Source organism: Lingula anatina, chromosome 5 (assembly GCF_051362555.1).
Source record: "Lingula anatina isolate TDL-2025a chromosome 5, LinAna3.0, whole genome shotgun sequence".
Lineage (NCBI taxonomy): Eukaryota > Metazoa > Brachiopoda > Lingulata > Lingulida > Lingulidae > Lingula > Lingula anatina.
Genome location: NC_141771.1, coordinates 11,585,267 through 11,606,864, shown reverse-complemented (window position 1 = coordinate 11,606,864; position 21,598 = coordinate 11,585,267). Strand labels below are relative to the sequence as shown.

General features: G+C 37.2%; 3 protein-coding genes across 3 annotated transcripts in view; 2 read left to right on the top strand and 1 right to left on the bottom strand.

Annotated features, from left to right (window-relative positions):
* LOC106168053 (DNA-directed RNA polymerase I subunit RPA2) overlaps nucleotides 1–21,598 on the bottom strand; it is a 50,337-nt gene that overhangs the window by 2,801 nt on the left and 25,938 nt on the right. Inside the window, exons 16-26 of the mRNA XM_013546980.2 lie at nucleotides 10,524–10,659; nucleotides 10,076–10,149; nucleotides 9,602–9,808; nucleotides 8,841–9,038; nucleotides 8,305–8,412; nucleotides 7,750–7,926; nucleotides 7,323–7,406; nucleotides 6,795–6,849; nucleotides 6,436–6,532; nucleotides 734–875; nucleotides 222–280 (exon numbers count right to left, since the gene is read on the bottom strand). Of these exons, the coding sequence (XP_013402434.2) occupies nucleotides 222–280; nucleotides 734–875; nucleotides 6,436–6,532; nucleotides 6,795–6,849; nucleotides 7,323–7,406; nucleotides 7,750–7,926; nucleotides 8,305–8,412; nucleotides 8,841–9,038; nucleotides 9,602–9,808; nucleotides 10,076–10,149; nucleotides 10,524–10,659 (1,337 nt within the window). The remainder of the gene's footprint in view (nucleotides 1–221; nucleotides 281–733; nucleotides 876–6,435; nucleotides 6,533–6,794; nucleotides 6,850–7,322; nucleotides 7,407–7,749; nucleotides 7,927–8,304; nucleotides 8,413–8,840; nucleotides 9,039–9,601; nucleotides 9,809–10,075; nucleotides 10,150–10,523; nucleotides 10,660–21,598) is intronic.
* LOC147761644 (sarcoplasmic calcium-binding protein-like) lies at nucleotides 2,475–4,377 on the top strand. The gene is made up of 2 exons (XM_087013112.1): nucleotides 2,475–2,610; nucleotides 3,823–4,377. Exons 1-2 carry the CDS (start codon nucleotides 2,500–2,502, stop codon nucleotides 4,375–4,377), a joined length of 666 nt encoding a protein of 221 aa, XP_086869238.1. The 5' UTR covers nucleotides 2,475–2,499.
* LOC106168054 (uncharacterized) lies at nucleotides 12,910–18,592 on the top strand. Its single transcript, XM_087013933.1, has 3 exons — nucleotides 12,910–13,092; nucleotides 14,589–15,066; nucleotides 15,276–18,592. The coding sequence occupies exons 2-3, from the start codon at nucleotides 14,611–14,613 to the stop codon at nucleotides 17,799–17,801; spliced, it is 2,982 nt and encodes a 993-aa protein (XP_086870059.1). The 5' UTR covers nucleotides 12,910–13,092; nucleotides 14,589–14,610; the 3' UTR covers nucleotides 17,802–18,592.

The following is a 21,598-nucleotide window of genomic DNA, read 5'->3' as shown; positions in this document are numbered from 1 at the left end:
ATAAAAGAAAATTATAGTTAAACAATTAAGAATTATCAAGTGGAGAAATGTTTGTAAATTGGTTGCAATTATACTTTTGTGGTAATACTTGTACTCCATACTACTAACAGTCACTTTGCTAGTGAAACAAAAGTTCTAAAGAAATAACTTCACTACAAGTAATATATTATATGACCATCTATTCAACAATTAAGTGATCAGGTCTTATAATTAATCCATACCTGCAAATTCCCTTCTGACCATGACGACTGGCAAACTTGTCTCCGATGATGGGATTTCTCTGGGGAAAACGGCAAAACAAAATTTAAATGCTTTAAGGATAACATCCTTTTTTAAATATTATGATAAGTTCTGGTCATTTGCAGTCATTTTCTTGACATCCTGATTATAACTTGGGAAGAGGGGGGGGGGGGTTAACCAGAGAAGCAGAGCTTTTGGACATGGTATTGGTGCTGGTGAAGATATCCACAAAATGTAGTGTGCACCAGAGTGTGCAAAACACCAATGACATCTCTGCTGTAATAAGCTGAAAAGACAACTTTTAACAACATCTCTCTCTCTCTCTCCCTCTCTCTCAATTCAATGGTACCAAATCATGGACGGAGATGTGCATTTCTCCTGATTTGTAATAACTTAAAACACTTCAAATCAACACTGCTGTAACTTGGGTCAACCTAAATTAACTGAAAACACAACATAAGCATAACAACAAGGTACATAATTCATCACTCACCACTATCCTGAGACATATACAAATTTTCTGCATCTCGTCATTGCCCGTGTCATTCCCCAAGACCTTGATGTGGTCCACGTAGGCCGCCTCCTGACTTTTGTACAGGGTCACCCTGGCCTCTCCCGTCTGGACATTGATGTAGCTGAAAACACACAGTACTGATTTCATATATTATTAATATCATGTTTCTGTTGGTTGACGTCTAGTTGAGTTTTGTAAGTATGTTATATCTAATACTGGACTTAGAACAGATGAAATAACAAAAACTGAGAAAAGTTAATCTGTATTCTCAGTAGACTGGATACAAATTTTTTTCAAGAGCCCATAATATCATTCTCATCATCATCATTTTCATCACTAACATTATTACCATTATGATCATTATTATAACTAGAGGATCAGAGAGGCGATACCGCCTCCGGATAATGTACCACCTGCTGGAGTAAGCGCATTCGTATGGAAACCCCTGCAAAAAAGGGACACCACCACCTGTCTTGTGCTTGACAAGCTCTATAAAATGCAATCAACAAGAGTTCTCAAAATATGCAAAAAAAAAAAAATATATATATATATATATATATATATATATATATATATATATATATATAAAAAACTAAAAATAGTACAATCATGCAGATTTTCGATTTGACCTGCATTTTCCTAACATTGATCACTCCTGTGATTCTCTAGACAATAAGCCTATTGGTTTTCCTTGAAATGTGTTTACAAAGATACATATATGCTGACAAAAGAGAAAAACTAGGGGCTACACCGGGCACATCTCTGCTAGTTTTGAAGATATGAGGGGCAAGAAAATATGCAAAGCTCAGTTCATGGTGAAAAAGAAGGTACAAGTTCAATTTCAATATCACAGTATATGAATTTCTATTCAAGTTCAATAGTAACCATGGGCATTTCTTTGCCAGTTTTGGAGATATAAAGATCAGAAAATTTGCAAAGTTCAGTTTATCATGAAAAAGAGGTCAAAGGTCAATTTAAAGGTCACATATAGATTGCCAGTATATGACTTCCTATTCAAGTTCCAAGTAACTATGGACATATCTCTGCTAGTTTTGGAGATAAAAGGGAACAAATTTGCAATGTTTAGTCTAAATGTGTGTGTGTATGTGTGTTTGTGTGTGTGCGTGTTTGTTTGGGGGGGGGGGGTAATTTCTACTGGAACAGCGACGGATTATCTAAATAGAGGGGAAACTTTGACTCTTAAAAATACGCCATTACTTTTGTCAGGTTTCTATAATCATAGAAAATCACCCACGTTAGCTTCGGTAATTTTTACATTGCTACGTTCAAGCCTGGTGAACATGTCTTACCTACCAGTAGAATAACATGGCTTTAACACATAGGAAATAACCAGTATGACTACTGCAATTCTTAGAAAACCTGTCGGTTTTTGGAACTAACATAATGCAAAGAAACTTAAACATGGTATTTTAATTACAGGAAATCAACTGCGTAATAATATAAGTGTTTGTTTGCGTTGTCATGTCAAGGCCGTATTTTACCTAATAACATAACTTTAAACCCCGCATATTCTTGGTAGATCTTGGAATAACATCTAAAAACTAAATTAATGCAAAGTAACTTTGTTCAAAATGAATATCATTTTCCCATTGCCTCTCTGTAATAAACGTCCAAATAAAGAATATGTATACAGTATATATAGATCTATGTGTTCATAGCAAACGATCATAGTGTCTGTAGCACGTTTTCAAAGGTCCATCAATTCCCACCAGAAGTGAAGCAAGATGTTGTCTTTGTGCGTTGTGTACATGGTAGTAATCTCTGGCGCTGTCCAGTCCTTTACCTTCAGCGCAGGCAAAGGAGGCAGTCAACACAGAGACTATCCTGTCAATGAGGTAATATTCAAGATCAAACTAGTTCAGGTCGTTTTAAATGCACAGTTTATGTCTTTGTGGTGAAAAATGTGGCAATGAATCTTTCTGGTATTTTCTGTCAACAAATTTTTGCACTTAGTAAAGGAAGCTGTTCAGGATTTTCCCGCTACATCGGATTTTCATTAAAAAACAATTTCTCTTACTCGCGAACCACTGCTCAAACTGTCATTGCACTTGAACGCATTGTTTTATAACAATTCATATTTAATAAGGTGATTACATTTTAATTGGTTGTCGTATACGTCGCCATGTATTCTAGAAATATTGGCATCAGTTATCTTTATTTGAGGGCTTATAAAGTCTAAATTGGAAAAGAGAAGTAACATTTCAAGATATGTTAACAGAAAGATGACCTTGGGACATTTAGAAAGTACTTCTTTAACTATCATTTCCTTAACTCAAGAATAAGATCGGTAATAATAGCTAAGACATAACATTTTGAAAACATCAAAAAAGTTAAATTAAAAAATAACTAATTATAATGATCATTATTAAGTTTAAGACAATATTTTTCTAACACATCATTCAGATGTTTTAAAAATTATATTTCTATATGAATACCAATTAATTGTATGTGTAAATATCATATGAATTGTATTTAAGATAAAAATATGATTAATGTCACCTAATGGAGTATATCATAGTAGTTTCTTCACCATGTTTAGCCATAACATTATATTAAAATCATGTAAATGGTTCTATTTGTTATTTTATCTCAAACATTTTTTAAAACATTATCAAAAACGTGTTTATAATGCAGGGGCGGATCCAGGATTATTTGAAGGGGGGTCTGTGGATGTGAAAATTTTGGGTATTTCTAAAGGGTGAACAGTCCCATTTGGTATGGTTTAGAACTATGGTTCAGCTAGTCAAAATTCTAATTTCAAGAGGGGACCAGAAATTAAAGGGGGTGGGGTTCAGGACCCTCATGACCCCCTCTAAATCTGCCACTGTGATGTTAAAAAAGATATACACGTTAACACTTCCAAAACTTTTTTGTGTTCGCTGTGATATGGTTCAAGTCCAGTGACAGCAGAAATACGGTGCCAAAGTTCACCCCTTACAGCAATCAATGCTATATTAGGCCCTTTTAAACACTCGGTATTCAGTTAACGATTTCGTTATTGCATACAAAATTACTTTAATACACGTTAATTTTTTTCTTTAATACAGACTGATATCGACAACTTGCCTAAATTCTGGACCCGCAAGATGCGCTCCTTTTTCAACTTACTAGATGACGACCTGGACGGCGTGCTAACGCAACATGAATTTCTGGATATAATTTCCAACAGAATGGATCAATACTTTAGTAGAAATGAAGCATCTGTATTTAAAGCCATGTGGCATTCAACTTGGGATTTTTTTTTCGTCACCCGAGAAAAGAATGACAATCTTACTGTGGAGGATGTGATAAAAATGCACTCCAGATACTTTACTGTGCCTCACTTTCCAGAACACGGTGAGGCCTGGTTTCAAGAAGTGTTTAAACTGGTCCTCTCTCACGGCAACCAACTGATCGACTTGTCAGACTACACTGCTTTTCTGCAAAGTTTCGGTGTGGACCCAGAGACAGCTCCAAAATCCTTCAACATCTTTGACATCGATGATGATGGCTACTTGGATGAGAAGGAATACGTAAAAAACGGTTTGGGTTATTTTGCAGATGCAAAGCAGTCCTCAGGGAGATACCTCTGGGGATCATTTCCGCCAAAGAAGGTTGCATAACTCAAGTGTCATATCTTTAAGTTATTGCAGCAGCTTTGGAATGAGAAGTGATTTTATGCTGGCCTTTGGAGGGATAAGGATACCTGAACCTTAACATTTTATTCAGAAATAAAAAAATAAAATAATTCCGAGAAGATTCAAATTTTATGCAAATTTTGTGAGAAATTGTACAAAATACAAGATATTAAACTGTTTTGGCCTGTATTTTAGAGTTTACACTTGAAGTGAATTCTTTTTTTATTTCGAAAATGAATTAATTATTAGTGTATGGCTGCACTCACAATTACTTGGTCCGCAGACTAACACACCCACGGATCAAATATGGTCGACCCACTTAAGGAGGCTCTCTCATATTTCAGAACCACCATTTCTGCCCTAGCGATTTTGTTGAAAATTGTAAGACAAATTCTTCTCACCATATAAATAAAATATAGAAAAAACTGGGGACATTCCAGCTCGTTTTCGAGAGGAAGTGTCTCATTTATTACATTGCGTTTTATGGGGATTTTGCCAAAATGGCCATAATTTGGCAGAAAATGCAAAAATAATTTTAAAAACAAGGCAGCAAAGCTGTCAAATGTACAGACAAAAAGCAAAAAGGCCATTTTGTCAATTTTGATGCAATAATAAATAATGCTTATAACAGCACAGTCAATAAACTTTAAATTTTAATCATGCACAGCAGGTAACATGGTCAATAAAATTACAGTTTCAGAACCATGACAGTTCAAATTCACATAATGAAAATCCCAATATGTGAAAAATGATGACAGTGCATAAAATACTATTACCGTAAACCAGTGTTTGAAAAAAAAATTAAAAAGAAAACATTACAAAAAATATTCCAATCAGCTGCCATTCAAACTTTTAATCTAGCCGTTTTAACATATGAATAACCCCACTGAGTTTGAGGATAATAATTAAGGCACTGTTATTCATATATATAGCATTAATGCTGGCATTGCACAAAATATTTTTTCTTTTGTACATTTATTTGCAATATTACACATTTACCTGCATAATTATCACCGTTTCCTAATTATGTGACACTGTTAATTTGGACTTTTACAAATTGTATCTAGTAGAAAGCTTAGCCTATGGGAGTTTACAGGGAAACCTCAACATGTGTGTTTTATGTAATCTCATTTAAAGGCCACTTGAAACTTAATAAGGCAAGTGACTTAATAGCTGAGCACACTAAACATAAAGTGAAAAATTGAATCTGACAAAATGCAATGATATGAGTTTTTTCCCATTTTTGACAATTAATTACACAATACGCAATATCAGGTTTACCATCATTTTTAAGGTGCATTTTCGGGGCTCATATGATTGAATGTTTTGGTAATAAATACATTAATTTGAATGTATGACTACACATATTAATTGACAAAGTTCAAAGGTAAGAATAGAAAAAAACTACTGGTTTTGTGGACAGGTTGAATTGAAAATTGGACGGGTCAAATTTATGAGCACCTGTGAAAATATACCGATTGACCCCAAAGTCACAAAGATGAAAGATGACCTGAAGGGTAACACCTGCCAATAATATTATAGGTTAGGTCTATGTAGTTTCTGAATATCAGCGCAAATAATTTTTTTTTTTCGTAAAAAGCTTCATTTTTTTGAAAACATTGGCCCATTTGACCTTGAAACAAAGGTCAAAGGTCAAATCCAAGGGCATATTTGAAATCTCAACATATGACTTTCGGTCAGCCGTCTGTAGAAATTTTTCCAATAATTCCTTTGGTATGGTAGATAATTAGCATTTAATTTTGCCAATTTTGGACAAGGGTGCATTGCAATGAGCGCCACACCTAGACCCCAGCACCGATGAAGCCCAAATTTTACGTGGAACGAGTTGAGATTATAGGTGACCTAAATCCAAGAGATGGGTATGCAGGTCCTTGTAGTCTAGGAGGTGAAGCAGTAATGGTGACATGGCGGCGGAGCCAGAGGAGCCGGCGGAACATGCGGGTTGAGACCAAAACCATGTGTACCACAAGCGCCTACACTGCTGGTACAATTATAGTTTATTACAGTTTATTATTAACTTACCAGTAGTATGGTTCTCCAGCTGTGAGTAGTTTACCAACAGGAGGAAGACCATCAGGGTCCAGTTTCCCCTCCACTCTCTTATCCCCTGGCTTACAGCCTGGCAACACATTGAACATAGGACATGCACCCAGTGTCAGGAAACTAAATCTCAATAGTTAGCCTTAACTTTACGACCAAGCTGGTATTGCCAAGACTTTCACAAAACAAACCAACCCTACGTTGGATGTAAATTTCTGTTTTTAACATTGTCAGCACATGAAAATACTAAATGAAGAACTTAATATTAGAATTGAATCAAGAATAATTAATAAAAGGCAATTAAGAACATCACATATATAAGGTAAGGAAATCTTACTTACCAAACATAAGAGAAATCCTGCTCTTTTCTCGGCTGATTTTTCGCAAATCCACAAACTACAAAAAAGTAGAAGAAAGATATAAACTCGAAGAACTGTAAACTACAAAGAAAGGAGTTTCATCTTCTGAATCAGCTGTTTTTTTTTTTTTATTTTGCCATTTGTTACTCATAAATCACATGGACCCACAAAATATACATTCAAGTAAACACACACATGCACAATGGCAAAGGCAGACCAAAGATATCAAGTAAAGCTGCCCTCTTCTTAAAAAAAGAAAAAAAAAAAAAAACTACCCATTTTAAGAAAGGTTGACATTAAGGGTATTTTGCATATTTGAGTATGTAAAACAGGTTTCTCCATTTTAAGTGCATCTATTTTCCTTTTGCCCTCAGACAGATAATGGATGAAGATGGGAGGGGGGTGGGTGTTACATCCACCACCTTTTTAAGGGGCACAGGAGGGGGCTGGGGGAAGGGAGGCAGCTCTCACCTGAATACGGCTATATTATAAACTGACTCTATCACTTACCTCATGTTTGTAGACATTTCCATGGGCAAAGCCTCGCTCAAAGGAAGACTTGTTTAAGATCATAGCGTCTTCCATGTCATAACCCTGAAAATATAATATGAATACATCAACCACATGCTTTTTAGTTTCAGGTTGATACTTTAAGCATTCAGTTACATGGAGCAAGAAATACCCTGCAGGCATTGTATTTAAAAACAAATTATATTTCATAAAATTTCAAGAAATAAAGCATGTGGCATGTTATTTAGATTTTGCCTAGAGTCCTGTTGGAGCATCAAAATTCCACATACATATACTTAACCCGATACTTGCTTTTAGAAAAGCTATCACACAGAAATGGACACCAATGTTTATACTTGAACCTAATCCTTAATATATACTGTGCATAGCAAGCAAAAATCTACCCTTACAATGAACAAACACTCACTGTATATGATATCACAGCAACAATTGCATTGGTCCCCATTGGATAGTTATCCATCCCATAATAGTCATACATCTTATTACGAACAATAGGACTTTGGACAGTCTGCAGACGGTATAGTTTGTTATCTGACCGATGCTGAAGGGCGTGGCATGGTGTTGCCATGGTCTGTTTACCCATCTGTAACAAAATTAAAGAAACAAACAAGCATTTTATTCTACTTTGCTGAAGGTGATCCTTTCATGCCAATTTATTAGTTAGGAGCAAGATTTTTTAACATGAACCCTTGCTGATAAGGAAATGAAGTAGTGTTGGGGACCTGTTTAGTAATTAACCTTCATTGTATAGTTTTAGTACATTGTATGACAAATCTTTTTGTGATTCAGGAGTACATTGTAAGGTATATGGTTTTCTCGCATAGTCTGGTGTTAAATTCTGCATACTTACTGAAAACTTTATATGTCTATAAGTATGTTTGTAAGCATGTTACTGCATGTAATTTTTTCCGTTTTCTATTGCATATAATGTGAGTGTCACCGAACTGAAACAAGGGATCACCTGACACTGGTAGATGTTCCTGGGACTCTGGTTACAGTCTGAGTATGGTGTAAGGCTGGCAATCACGCTCAGGAAACTACACTCTGACAATTCCTGGTGGGTCGTCAACTGAACAGATAACATGGGGTTATATGTCTAGTCATGGTACAATTTTATTTTCATTTTTAGATTCTTTTATATATAAATTATTTATTTACTGTCTTCAATTTCTTTTTGTGCCTTAAAAACCAAAAGCAGACAATGTTTTACAAAGCTTCCTAAAATAATCGTCTTTGCTCAAATGAGATAGAATGCATCACCAACTGCCTTTTAAATTATCATTTTAATGACACACACTCACAACTTAAGTTTGAGCATCTAATTTATCATATCATCTCAATAATTTTTGTCTTCCTGCTAACTGATCCTGTTAATAATTTATACATTCTGTACATTTCAAAAATAAACTGATCCCTTCTGAACATGCAACTTGGGTCAAATATGACCGAGGCTCATTGGTGACACTGGCCCATTGATGTATCCCAGGAAACACTCACCCCTTCATGTGCCTCCTCCGCAACAATACAAATATTGAGGTAAACCTGTTCAAAGGTTCCTATCAGCTCTATAGCGTCCAGGGCCAGGTTCTTCACAGGGCGCACCATCCTGGCAGGGGTGGAGAATAAATAGAGGCCAGGGTACTGGCTGGCGTGAGGGGTCTTGGGAACCAGGCAGATTTCTAGGACAGGAGGGACCTGCAGATTAAAATGATTGTTATGTTCTACATGTGTCAAAGAAAAATCAGATCAGATAGATCAGGAAAATTTTATATGAAGCAAATATGGTCCAACCATTAAAGAAAGTATACCTTTTAAACAAGACCTAATAACTTTTAAAGAATCAACAGTTTTCCAACAAAAAATCTTGCTTTGCTCGATGTCATAAAATTACTAATGGTCAACCAAATTATTGTCCACCAGTAAGTGTATAATAATTTTTCACACACATTTTTTTTTTACTTTTCCCTCCATGAACTTAAATCTTGTTAAATTTACTACTGTCTATTTATTCATTCCTTGTTTCTACTACAGAAATGTCCCATAAAAAATCATCCCGTCAGACCTGCATGCAACCATTAATTTCAGCAGGAGGGGTGGGTGAGGGGTTCCCCTTTTAAAAACATGGACTTTTTTTCTTACCCTGTCCTTAAGAAGATAGCATTGAAATTTTGATTCAGAGCAATTAACCTTCTTAGGTCAAAGGGTGGTTCTTTCAATGGGCCTGCCTGTGCGTTCATTGTAGAACACAATACCCTCACCTTGTTAATTCCCTTCACTTTCATCATCCTGAGTTTCACGGCCACATCCTGTGCAGCATTAGCATGTATCCAGCCAAGGATACGGCCATCTAGCATCACTCGGTAACAGTCTGCCATGTTGCCAGGGGCGGGGCCATCAATGGGGGTCATGCCCAGGGAACATAGCAGTTTTGGAAGTCCAACAGTAGAGAACACTTTGGTAACAACCTGATTGAGTTTACAGAAAAAAAACACTGAATTTAGAAATTGGAGAACTTCAGTTGGAAATGTAGCAAAGATAACCTGGTCAGTGTTATATCAAAATACATAAATTTTAATATTTTATGGTTTTATGTAAAACTGCAATTTTAAGAGCATAATATTATCAGGTAACACAAAAAAGGCAACACAAAAAAAAATAATTTTAATTTTTCTCCATCTGTGATTGCTCGTTTACTATAAAATATTCTGACATGTAACCAAGGTGGCACTGACCTGGCATGTGGCAGTCATGTGATTCATCAGACCGCACGGAGCTCCATCTGGTGTGTGAACTGGGCACAAGAAACCTTGAACAAGAGAGTTATACAGACAGGCTCAGTGAATAGAACTTAAAATGTGTCAGTATGGTTCTTCCCCCCTCTTCTCCCCCTTTCTTTCTTAGAAGGAAACACTCTCACAGCCAGAAACTCCCATGTCCTCAATAATGCCACTCTAAGGCAAAATGATCTCCATTTCACTTTCAAAAATAAGTACCCTTACAGAAGCTGCTTCATAAGAGAGAGAGAGAGAGAGAGAGAGAGAGAGAGAGAGAAAGCTCCTTCATCATTTATTCAAACAAATCTTATTTTCACATACTGCTGATGGAGAAAAATTTGCATGTCTACAGGCAACACACACACAACATTAATCCCTTTCTTTCCAAACTTGATGCCAAACTTACCCCAGGCCTCAGGTAGCAGTTTCCTGACTGCAGTTGTTCTCATCTGAGCAAAGAATGCACCTCTGTGGATGCAGCGGAAATGAGAAATATAGCGAAAGAAGTTGAGCTTGTCCGCAACAACTGTTAGACCAGCCGCCTGAAATATCAATATATGATAAGTTTATTTATTTACTAATAATTTTTTTCATTAGTCTGTGCTGCTTATACCTGTTACTGTTATCATGTAATGAATACTTTTGTACAATACAACACAATTCATCACAATAAGATATGCTGGCATCATTTTTAACTTCACATTTTACCCCCATTTTATTCTATACAAATATGCACAATTGCATACTGCAAATTACTCGAAAATAATTTAATATTTAAATTCCACACTTTCTTCCACCCTAAAGTAATGGATACAGGGACCCCCCTGATCCTGTCTCCCAACCCATTTCACAAACAAAATCTCTGGTCATTGCCAAAAGAGAGAAAAATTATTCTGAAGTCCACAAATGACCTGCAAAATGCCAGTGTTAACATTAATGACAGGTTTTATAAATAGTGCATTATGTTTCTGAAATAAATCCTTTAATACTCTCCAATATTTGAGTCTTCATTTAGATATTTTTAAAAAATAGACAAATATTTTCTTTTGGTGTGAAAAAAAAGAAAGTGCAAGTTGACACAACATAAAACAGCAAAAGTTTCACCAGAACAACAATAATACATCACTGTTGTATAGCTCAAGGAGGGCTACATATCTAACATTCATTTTAAGACCAGATCATATCATAATGCCATACACACTTAAGACACACTTGAAGTAATAGTTATTAGCGTTTTAGATAAATGTGCCCACTCTTGAAGCATTATAATTATAATTACAAAGATAAAGAACTGTGCATGTGTTTAATGGATTTAAAGAGTGGTTATAAGTAGCAAAGATGAATTACAGTCTTTCATGGTAATTATAACTTTGTATGCTAATTACCATTTTAGGCAGAAGCAAGGCAAGTAAAATTCAGGGACTTTTAACAAGAGAAGGATACCGAACCCTTGGTATATTATAACAAATTACCTCTATTTACAAGTCACAAACAAAATTTAAGGTGAATTTCACACACATAATAAATAAATTATATTTGTATTTCTGTGTCTTAAAGAGGGGACATTCTTATATCATAAATGTCAAATTCAAAGTGTTCCTGTAATTGTCTAAGGCGATCATTATATGCAGATTAATTATGTAGATATTATCAATCATATTAATTGGTCCATTGTGTGGGGGTATAAGAAGACTGATATAATATGAAGATAGAAGTCAGACAGATAAAAAGACTATAATCTAAAGCGTCTGTGGTAAAGAAAAGTATGTCACCACGTACCAAAAACCATTAAGAGATAAAGAGCCCCTTAAAACAGGTTTAATGGACCAGGTAAAACACTCCATCTTAATGGCAACCCCACAGGGCCCCTGCACATGGATTACCCATCAACTGACTGTCATTATACATATCTAGGTCCTTTGAAAAGACTGCAGGGTTTTAGGAGTGTATTTACATGAGAGTTGCTATTTATATTGGATGATCCACCAAGGGTTAAAAATGTTTTTTTTTTCAGGATGGCACTTAGAAACAATGCTATGGTAATAACTACAATAATTTCAAGGTAATTTATATTGTCTAATCTTAGGGTAAAAGGAATGCAAAACTTAAACATTATTTTTTATCATATTCAAGTTTCAAGATATTCTCAGCAGACTTATATCATAACTGTAGCATGTGGGATTTCTTATGCAGAAAAAAAAAAGAAATGCAAATGTTTTACATTTCTTTTTTTCTGCATATTTAAGTTTCAATATATCTAAAGTACTCATCACTTTTCGCAGTGCAATACTATGAGAAATCTTTGAAAACAGTGAGTAATCCGAGTCACGCCATGTTTTTATATCAATAAGGCAAACCTAATTATTATCAGCAGGATTTCTTTTTTTTTTTCTCTCTCCTGGACTGGTCAAATAGTGTGACCAACAGTCATGAACTCATACTTAATATATCTCCACCTCAACACTTTTCTGTATCCATTATGACAAACAGCAGAATTGGCCAGGTAACTATGATTTAGGCCCTGAATGTGTGTACTGGAATAAGAAGTTCCCCCTGCTAAAAATAAAATTCCATTTTGCATTAAGAAACCACGCAGGAGAAGAGATAATGCTGTATTGTAGTCTACATTAAATTAAAGGCATATAGGAGGGGGGTGTTAACAAGTAAAAGCAACCGATTTGTATTCGATCCTACATGAAGCAAATCTTTGTAGCCTCACTCCAATTTACATAACATATCACACAGTTATTGTTCAAGTTGACAAAAACAGTTTAACATATTATCTCCCCCCATCAAATCTTTATTCATTAACAAAGTGTGTGACATGCAAAGCAATGCATGCTGGGATGTCTGATGCCCCTCCCCCCTCCACATCACACATACACACAGACACAGTGGAGGCACTGTGACACCAGTGTAGTACAAGGAGGAGGGCACTGCACACGTGGAACCAGCTCCATCTTAAACCACTACAGGTAAGTACAACTTCGTGGATATTTTTTTCCTGGTTGAATGTCTGCAATTTTAAGTTGGTTTGCCCTAGCTGGATTACTTTTTTTAATGTACGTACTAATGTTAAGTTGTTGCTGAGTTTGTGTATTCTTATGTAAATCAACTTTAAAGAACCTGCAAAGGTAAGTAGGCATGTCTCATAACTGTATGTGAAAAGTTTGGAATTTTGCTTCAATTAAGTGTATTAACAGAGGAATATCATCGAGCGAGGTGTCACTAACTAGTAAGACTTAGTCTCATTTTACTATAATGCACAGGGTGAATTTTCTGCAAATGATATACACATTAAACATTATGATATATGGAAGCACCTGTACCTTTAACAGTTATGCACCCCTCAGCAACTTTGATCTTGCTGCACTACATGTTTCTGTGACATTTTACTGCAAAATGATTAACATTTGGACAACAGCATTTATAGCATATTAATTAGCTTTGATATCATTATTTGTAAGCTGGTACGGTATTGCTCTACACTCTTATAGCCAACAATTTCAATTTGTGTGTGTGTGTGGGGGGGGGGGGGGGGGGAGGGCTGGAAAGCAGAGAAAAAGATCTTTTTACCATGAAACCTAATGTTGGCAAAGAACGGAATTCAAAATTAGATACTGAGCAGACCTTTCACTTTAACAGCCAAGAGGGCAGTTTGCCCCTTCTCCCCAATGCCAATACAGCTCTGCAATGAGTATACAGTCACATAAATAGTACATAAGGTTGTGTTAACACTGAAGATAAGTCTGCCTCTCTCAGTGAAGATTGTCTTGGTAAGGCCCTTTTTACACCAAGTGGTATACTATGGCTAACAGTCTGTACTGATACACTTAGAGAAATTAACAACTTTATAACCTGGCTATAACATAAGAGAGTCGCCTAACTGGGAACCGTAGACATAGCCAATTTACCCAAAGGATAATAAGCAGACTTGTAAAGTTGTGAAAAAAAGTTAAAATCCACAAAGCATAATTATTCATTTGGACATTTCAAAGTGAACAGACTGTATCACTTGATTCACTCAGGTCTTAAGTATAGCTATTTCAGTGTGTGTGTGTGTGTGCGTACGTGCATGCATGCGTGCGTGCGTGTGTGCATGCATGCATGCGTGTGTAAAGAAGACATGCCCGTCTTTCTTCAGCTGTCTATGGTAATCTGAATCAAATGACTGCAGAAAATAGGTGTAATGAAGAGGGGTCTCTATGTTTTACCTAGACATTCAATTTACAAATTTAAGCCAAAAAATCCACACTTTACTGTACTGTCAGTAGCATGTTTCAGGAGCCTGACTTATGATATATGTTGCACTGTGAATCAGTGACTTAAATCAAAATACTTCATCTTGAATTGACTGAAAATACTGTACCCAGAAATCCTTAACAAAGCTACCCTAAGCATCTCACTAAAGATGAAGAGGGAGAAAATATCACTTTTAAAGACCTAAAATCATTCACTCTTTTCTTTTTAGAGAGCTAAACATCTAAGCAACAATGGCTGCAGCAGCAAAAAAGAAACCTAAGCAAAATGGAAAACCCAAACCCAAAACCATCACAGAGAAGTGTATGAATCTTAAGGTGAAGCACCTGTTTTTCCTCATTGTCACAGTGGCCCTGCTGGCATGGGGATTCTCTGTGTACAATGCTTCCAAAGACCCAACCCCTCAGGCTGCAGCGCCTCAGAATGAAGCCCCCAAGGATACAGCCCCCAAAGATGAGCCCCCTAAGGAAACAGCCCCCAAAGATGAGCCCCCGAAGGATACAGCCCCCAAAGAGCCTCCCAAGGACACAGCCCCCAAAGATGAGGTCCCCTTGGATGAACCCCCTCCTGATGCTGACCCTCAGGATGTCAAACACGTGGTGGAGAGAGACATAAAACAGCAACATAAGGACGAAGTTGAAAGATCTCAGCAGCACACTGATAACCAGAAAGATGATGACCACGTCAAGGTAACTGGGCTAAATGTTTTAATTTGGTGACTTAAACACTTTCTAATGTATATCATACTCAAAAATAAAATGTGTGAATTGTTAAAATCGTCAAGGTTATCTTGGCACAGCTATGCTAACTTTGTACATATTCATAGGAATGAATAATGATGATTCTTTAACACCTTTATGCATAGATATAATATGTGGATTATGCTTTTGTTCATCAGAAAGAAGAACAAAAGGAACAACCTCCAGAGGAGGCACAGGAAGTTCAACCCCAAGAGAAGGAAAATGTCCCCCTAGGTGATCCACCTGTGGAAGAGGCCACTGCACAAGATCACAAAGAGGCCCCTGCTGTTCAAGGTCAGGAAAAGGCCCCTGCTGGTGAAGGTCAGGAAGAGGCCCCTGCTGGTGAAGGTCAAGAAGAAGCCCCTGCTGGTCAAGTTCATGAAGAGGCCCCTGCTGGTCAAGCTCATGAAGAGGCCCCTGCTGCTCAAGGTCATGAAGAGGCCCCAGTTGGTCAAGATCACCAAGAGGCTCCAGGTGGTCAAGCTCATGAAGACGCCCCTGCTGGTCAAGCTCATGAAGAGGCCCCTGCTGGTCAAGTTCATGAGGAGGCTCCTGCTGCTCAAGGTCATGAAGAGGACCCTGCTGCTCAAGGTCATGAAGATGCCCCTGCTGCTCAAGGTCATGAAGAGGCTCCTGCTGCTCAAGGTCATGAAGAGGCTCCTGCTGCTCAAGGTCATGAAGATGCCCCTGCTGAGCAAGGTCACGAGGAAGCCCCAGTAGGTCACAAAGAGGCTCCAGTTGATCAAATAGAGGCCCCAGTAGGTCATGAAGAGGCTCCTGTGGATCAAAGCCATGAGGCTCATGCTGACCACGGCCATGATGAAGTTCATGCTGCTAAAGATCAGGAGACTGGAGATGTTCCTGTGCAACAGACCCATGATGACAAAGACAAAGTTCAGGAAGAGTCAAATCATCCAGATGCGCTAAGTCACAACCAAGAAGAGGCTACTGAGGGTCAGGATCATTCCCAAGGAGAGGCTCCAGTTGGCCATATTGGGGAAGAACAGGAGCACCATGAGGAAAGCAAGCCAGACAGTGAGGAAACGGATCATGAACATGCACACGAGGCCCGTGAACCAAAATTTGATATCAATGAGCTCAAATCAATCCTTGCAGAGAAAGCAAAACCATTCTTCCAGATCCCTCAGTTAAGTGATGCCAGCATGCAGATTAACGTCAATACCAGCGATAACACAGATTTGTTCCGTGACGTTCCTGACACTCGTAACTTGGCATGTAAACTGACAGCACTTGGTTACAAGCCTGATCACCTTCCCAGTGTCAGCATAGTGATCCCATTCCACAGAGAATCTTGGTCTGTCCTCCTCAGGACAATCAACAGTGTGCTACTCCGTACACCGCCCATGCTCCTCAAAGAGATCCTGCTGATTGATGACTGGTGTGACTTGGATGAAATCAAGCAACCCCTGTTTGAGTATGTATCTACTGTTCCTATCATAAAAATCATCAAGACTAGTTCTCACATGGGCGTGGCTAAGGCAAAGATGCTTGGTGCTCGCCACGCTATTGCAGAGGTCATAGTGTTCATGGACGCCCAGGTTGAGGTCAATCACCAATGGCTGGAGCCCCTCTTGACTGAGCTGGAGAAAGACGCTGCAGTGATGGTGACCCCTGTTATTGACTACATCTACCCAGACACCTTTGAGTACGAAGGCTCCACAGCTCTTCAGAGTGCTGGTTCAATCGACTGGAGATTGTCCTATGTGTGGAAGACATTCCTGTCAGACAGCTTAGGCCACAGGAACCCAGAGGATGTTCTATGGACCGAATCAGCATTGGGAGCTGTTGCTGCTGTTAACCGCGAGTTCTTCTTCCAGATTGGTGGTTTTGATGAAGGGATGGCTCATCGCGACGGTGATAATGTTGAGATTGCTCTGCGTTACTGGATGTGTGGCAACGGTGTTCAGATTCATCCATGCTCCCATGCTGGCCACCTCTTCAGGCACAGGCTCCAGTATGTGGTGCCCTCCTACGTTGACACAATCCATAAAAATCGCCAGAGGATTGCTGAAGTGTTCCTCTATGATTACAAGAACACATTCTACCAGCTTAACAGATACATTCCATTCACTGAGCAAGAAGAAGAGAACCTCCTGAACAGAGTAAGATTCCATGATTCACTGAACTGCAGATCATTTGAATGGTATCTAGAAAACGTAGCCTTTGACCTGGCCTTCCCTCCTAAAAACGTTGCCTATTTTGGTCAACTTGAGAGCCGTGCAACTAAGGAATGTGCAACAGGAAGTGACACAGGAAAAATGGCATCCATGCGTGACTGCAGTTATCGCTCCAAACTGCAGACAGTCTCTTTGCTATCCAATGGAAATCTCGTACTGAATGACCTCTGCCTCTCAACAACAGGAGAACCCAACGTCTGGCAAGTGTACCAGGAGAACTGTAAGGAAAACTCCACCAGGTGGCACTTTGAAGAAGGGGCACCAACAGGGCTCTTCCCTCTCCTGGACTACAGACCGTATCAACCCTCAGGGACCTTACACGTCTGGAACCCTCATACTGACAAGCCCTCCGAGCTCTGTCTGGAGGTTGTAGTTAATCCAGAGGATGAGACTCATGTGGTGGGAATCCAGGACTGTAACACTAAGTCCAAGTTTCAGTACTGGCAGTTCACACACAAAATTGAACAGGATGAGAAAAAAGTATAACAAATGTGAAAATATACTATATGGTATATTTCATATATCATAATATATATTGTATATTATATATAACATTAAGATTTCTGAACATCAGTAAAGCTCAAAATTGTATCACTAGTAGTTTACTATTACATAGTAAATATGAGGTTATGTAAAATAAGTGTCAAAATTCAGCTAATTTTAAGGGCCCTGTTTCACAAAAAATCTTCATACATATACTAAAAGTAAATTTCAGCTAATTTAAACATTTTTTTAAATAAGCCCCATAGCTATCAAAAAGGTAAAATACAAATGACTCAAAGGTAGCATGAAAATCTGTAAGAATAGTTTTCACTCTGAACAAAGGCACCATACAGATGTTAAATTGCCTATGATATAAGCAATATATTGAGTCACAAATCAATTACAATCATGATAATCAAAGTAAATATTTGTGATATTACTAATCAAAAATCATGTACATGTTGGTGATGCTGTTAGGACCAGCTCCAATGAAAATGGTATTTATTTATGAAATGTGGTAATTGGTTAGTGAAAAAAACACATTGAATTAAATAGGGATTAGTTAAACATGGTTCAGATGTTTAACAAATATCTGCCACATGTTCATTTAATGTAGTATCTTATGTTATTCATTCAATTGATAAATGATTACGACTCATTACAAGTGTGCATCATTTAAAGAAGTAACAAAGTGGAGAAGTTCTTTGAAAAATAAATACCTAATGATTTGTAATGCATCAGCATTGGGTAACATTTGTGTGTAACAAAATAAAACATAATATAATTTTATTAAATGCTGTTTTTGTCTTTGAAGTTTTATCTTGATATGAATATCTCATAACTTCACAAAATCTTCCTCCCCCCCCCCCTCACCTTTCTGGAATATATCCACAATCCTGTACACAAAGGAGATCTATCATCTTGCATAATCTCATTCAAAATGGTACTGCTGCATCAGTGTCAACATTCAACTTTGGTTCTCTTTTGAAGCTCGTCCCAGATTGGAAGGAAGGCAAAGCCAAATAGCAAGACAAGGCAGCAAAGCTGTCAAATGTACAGACAAAAAACAGGAAATAACTATGCTCAAAATAGGCTACTGTCAATTCTGATGCAAAAGTACATTATGTTAAACTGCAAATTCAACATCAAATTTTAATTATGCTCAACAGGTAATACCAATATAAGTAAAATGTGTAACAAGTTCACACTTTGAAAATGTATAACTTCCAGAAAAAGAAGCCAATTAGACTGTTTTTCCAACTCAGGCTGCATTTTAGTCCCGTATTTCTTTTTTGAAAATTTGGCAATCATAAGTAACATGGTTTTCCCATAATGGTCATCATGGCAGCAGCACCCAAAATTGTGTTTTCTTCTATTCTGATGCCATATTACATAATGGTTAACAGCATAATGACCGTCAATTTTTAATAATAAAATATACGTATCATGGATTTTCAGAAAATGTGACTAGCATGGGTCTTCAAGCCTGTGGAACTTCAAAGTCACACCTTGAAAATGCCAATATGTGAAAAATTAAATTTTCACAAAAAAAAAAAAAAAAAAAACTGTTTAAACTGGCAGTAAGAATTACCAAACAGACTGCATTGCCTTCTGAAGCTGTATTCTAGTCCCATGTTTCTTTCCTGTAAGTTTGAGAACAGTAAGTGACATGGTTTTTCTTAAATGGTCATCATAGGAGCAGTGCCCAAAATAGTTTTTTTTTTTTCAAATTTTGATGCAATATTACATAATGTTTAACAGCATAATGACCATCAATTTTTAATAATAAAATATTAGTATCATGGATATTCAGAAAATGTGACTAGCAAAGGTCCTCAGGCCCATGGAACTTCAAAGTCACAACTTGAAAATGCCAAAATGTAAACAAGACAGCACTGTTCTGAAAATTTTTTCCCCATTTTTAACTATTTTTTTAACATAAAACAATATTAACAGGTTACTGCCATTTTTATACGATCAACTAAGAAAATTGATGAGATGGGAAAAATATCAATACAACAGTGTTAAATGTCCAATTTCCTCCATTCTGAGATTCTGAACATAGTGAATGATTGAATCTGACAAACAGCAATGATATGAGTTTATTTCCATTTTTGAAACTTTATTACACAACACATGATAACAAATTTACCATCATTTTTACATAATCAACTAATAATGTTGTAAAGATGCAGGAAATGTCAACCAAACACTTTTACATGTCTTATTAGTTAAATAATGAGACTGTTAACATGCCTAAGAATTGAATCTGAGGAAATGTAAAACAAGACATGGGTTTATTTCCATTTTTAACACTTTTTTTAACATAAAACAAAATAAACAGTTTACTGCAATTTTTATATGATCAACTAAGAAAATTGATGAGATGGGAAAAATATCAATAGAATAGTGTTAAATGTCCAATTTCCTCCATTCTGAGATTCTGAACATAGTGAATGATTGAATCTGACAAACTGCAATGATATGAGTTTATTTCCATTTTTGAAACTTTATTACACAATACACGATAACAAGTTTACCATCATTTTTACATAATCAACTAACAATGTTGTAAAGATGCAGGAAATGTCAAACAAACACTTTTATGTATCTTATTAGTAAAATAATAAGACTGTTAACATGCCTAAGAATCGAATCTTAGGAAATGTGAAAAAACAGCATAACTTCTAAAATAATGCCCCGATTATGCTGATTTTCGAACTCAACCTGCGTTTTAGTAAGATTGACCATTCCTCTGAGTTAAATGACAATTGTCCAATCTATTTTTCTTATATTGTGTTTACAGTGTTGCATATATGCTGAAAAATGAAAAAACAGCATAACTACTAAAATAGTAGTCGGATCATGCTGATTTTCGAACTTGACCTGCGTTTAAGTAAGATTGATTACTCCTGTGAGTTTCATGACAACAGGCCTAACAGTTTTCCTTAAAATGTGTTTACAGGGTTGCATATATGCTGAAAAGTGAAAAAACAGCATAACTTCTACAATAATGGCCCGATTATGCTGATTTTCGAACTTGACCTGCGTTTTATGAATATTCATCAGCTCTGTAAATATAAAGCCAAAAAGTAAAACTGCCCTCCACTTATCGTGTTTACAAGGAAAGTGCACGGCGCCGACGGCGACGGCGACGGCGACGCCGGCGACGACAGACGCAGGTGATGGCAATATGTACAGACACATCTGTGTCTGTACATAAAAAGGGGTGGTCAAAAGAAGGGTGGGGGGGGAGGGAGTCTGTTCATTACCTGCCTTATTCCCTAGTCTTGGCCACCCTAGTCCCCCCTATTACAGTAGTAATAAAAATTAAGTTTCCGTCGTACGACGTTTTAAAAACGTCAGAAACGTTTTAATCCCTATCCTATGAATAGAAGGGGGCGGACAAACAATGGAGAGCCGTCTAATCCCATCAAAATTCGAACGCCAAAACACAATAGTTTAGACGTAATAACACACAATACCTTAGGCGAGTGAACCCCATGACGCCTGTTTCTGTGGTCCAGCGCGAGCGCGACAATCCGCTGTAACTAGGTGTAATTAACAGCAGGATACATCAGCCAGAAGGTACCCATTGTTTGTTGTGGTGATATGATTAAAGCTTTAAGAGGCTTGAACCCATGCTAACGCGTGCCACTAAACCGTCTCCCGTGGCGAACTATCATTATGTTCACTAGCTCGGCAAACGCAGCTGATAATGTTTAAAGTGTTGCAAGAAAAATGCAAGTATGATTTAGTATCAGTTATTTAATTCAATATGAAGTGTTCCGTAGTCAAAA

Excerpts from the sequence above, each read along its gene's own strand:
- LOC147761644 (XM_087013112.1), top strand. The coding sequence starts at position 2,500 with ATGTTGTCTTTGTGCGTTGTGTACATGGTAGTAATCTCTGGCGCTGTC. Across the intron at positions 2,611-3,822 it reads GAGACTATCCTGTCAATGAG|ACTGATATCGACAACTTGCC; the intron begins GTAATATTCAAG and ends TCTTTAATACAG.
- LOC106168054 (XM_087013933.1), top strand. The coding sequence starts at position 14,611 with ATGGCTGCAGCAGCAAAAAAGAAACCTAAGCAAAATGGAAAACCCAAA. Across the intron at positions 15,067-15,275 it reads AAGATGATGACCACGTCAAG|AAAGAAGAACAAAAGGAACA; the intron begins GTAACTGGGCTA and ends TTTGTTCATCAG.